At 46.2% G+C, this 1,701-nt stretch overlaps 1 protein-coding gene across 1 annotated transcript; it reads left to right on the top strand.

Moving 5' to 3' along the window:
* The first annotated feature begins 366 nt into the window (after positions 1 to 366).
* LOC123425446 (antifungal protein ginkbilobin-like protein) lies at positions 367 to 951 on the top strand. The gene has a single exon (XM_045109150.1). It carries the CDS (start codon positions 367 to 369, stop codon positions 787 to 789), a length of 423 nt encoding a protein of 140 aa, XP_044965085.1. The 3' UTR covers positions 790 to 951.
* Positions 952 to 1,701: the final 750 nt, after the last annotated feature.

The following is a 1,701-nucleotide window of genomic DNA, read 5'->3' as shown; positions in this document are numbered from 1 at the left end:
AATGATGATGAAAAGTATAATGGACAATATGAACATCATTAGCGATTATGATGAATAGAAAAAATAACAAGAAAATTAAATAGGTAGCTAGGAACGTGCAACATTTTGTTTTTCACCGTTGCAATGCAGGATACATTTCCTAGTCCTAATACAAGCAGACAAGCATGCAAACAAGCGGACGAGCAGTCTCCCATAAAAACGACCGCCGGCCGGCCGGCCTGAGTCTGTCCGTCCTATCTTCCCACTCATAGCTAGACACCGTTGTTCCCAAAGCTCGCAACGCCAGCACCACCAACAAGGCAGCAACCACACACACACACACCTACACCCGTAGCGGCGTAGCCCAAGATCGGAGTCGGAGGCACCATGGCGAGCTCACGCAGAGCGGACCGGCTCCTCTTCCTCCCCCTCGCGTTGCTGCACCTCCTCTCCTGCTGCCCGCACACCGCCAGCGGCGCGCCCAACACGGCACCGCTCTCCGTGCTGTGCAACGGCGCGGCGTACGGCGCCGGGGACCCCTTCGCGGAGAGCCTCGCGTACGTGCTGGCCGACCTGCTGGCCGCCACGCCGCAGTCCCGCTCCCGCGACGCGTACAGCGTCTCCCCGTACCCGAACGCGTTCGCCTACGGCCACGCCGCGTGCCGCGCCGGGCTGTCGGGCGCGGACTGCGCGAGCTGCCTCGGCTCCGCCGTCAGCCAGATGAACGCCACCTGCGGCCACGCCGTCGGCGCGAGGGCCGTGCTCGTGGACTGCAGCGTACGGTACGAGCAGTACGCCTTCGTGGCTTAGCTACCGCCCGGCCGGCCGGCGTTCTGTGTTGGTACGTCCGCCTAGGTGTGTGTAGCCTTTGGTTTGGCTGATTTGGTCTGCGGATTCGCTTTAAGATTCTACGGTGAAATATGTGTTGTGCAGTTTGGCTCTGGAGATGTGTTTTACAGGAATAATGATACATTTATAAAGGTTTATTTAATTTTTTTATATACTCCCTTCGTTTCATAATTCTTGTCTTAGATTTGTCTACATATGAATGTATCTAGTCACGTTTTAGTATTTTGATACATCCATTTCTAGACAAATCCAAGACAAGAATTTTGGGACGGAGAAAGTATAAATTAATGCGAAATATTGTGATTGATAATAAGCGGATAGGGGTCCATCCTCGTTGAAAATCAAGAGAAAGAAAATATTAGTTTGGATGGTTAAGTAATCTCTATAAGTCTTTATAGATTAGCATTATTGGTTCTACAATAATATTGTTTGTGTCTTAATTTTATTGTGTTGTTTCTTTCTTAAAAATATTTATCTTCTCCCAACCTTTAAACATGTAAGGCAAGGCCCAAATCATGTTATGAACTGGGTGCACTAAATCTCATCCAATAATAATAAAGCATGGATAGCTTTTGTCATCCGTCGCATCATTTTGCAGAAAATCCTCTGTCTTTTTCATTAATTCTTTTTCATTAATTAACAGACAATTCGTTTTTAAGTAAGACCAAAAAGTTTTTTGCATTTTACACAACCCCTGACTTTTACACTAAATAACCCACGGTCCGCTGTTTAAATTTTAGTCGGAGCGAATCATTTTTTATAATTCTACATAAACTCTCCTGACTATGTGTTAATAACCCCGATTATATTTAGAATAAATATGTATTTTTCAATAATAATATCTTTTAAACCGTAAATCCAATCTAAACATGC

Source organism: Hordeum vulgare, chromosome 2H, assembly GCF_904849725.1.
Source record: "Hordeum vulgare subsp. vulgare chromosome 2H, MorexV3_pseudomolecules_assembly, whole genome shotgun sequence".
In the NCBI taxonomy this organism is placed as follows: Eukaryota; Viridiplantae; Streptophyta; class Magnoliopsida; order Poales; family Poaceae; genus Hordeum; species Hordeum vulgare.
This window is presented reverse-complemented; position numbering and strand designations above follow the sequence as displayed.

Coding starts and splice junctions, on each gene's coding strand:
- LOC123425446 (XM_045109150.1), top strand. CDS start 367: ATGGCGAGCTCACGCAGAGCGGACCGGCTCCTCTTCCTCCCCCTCGCG.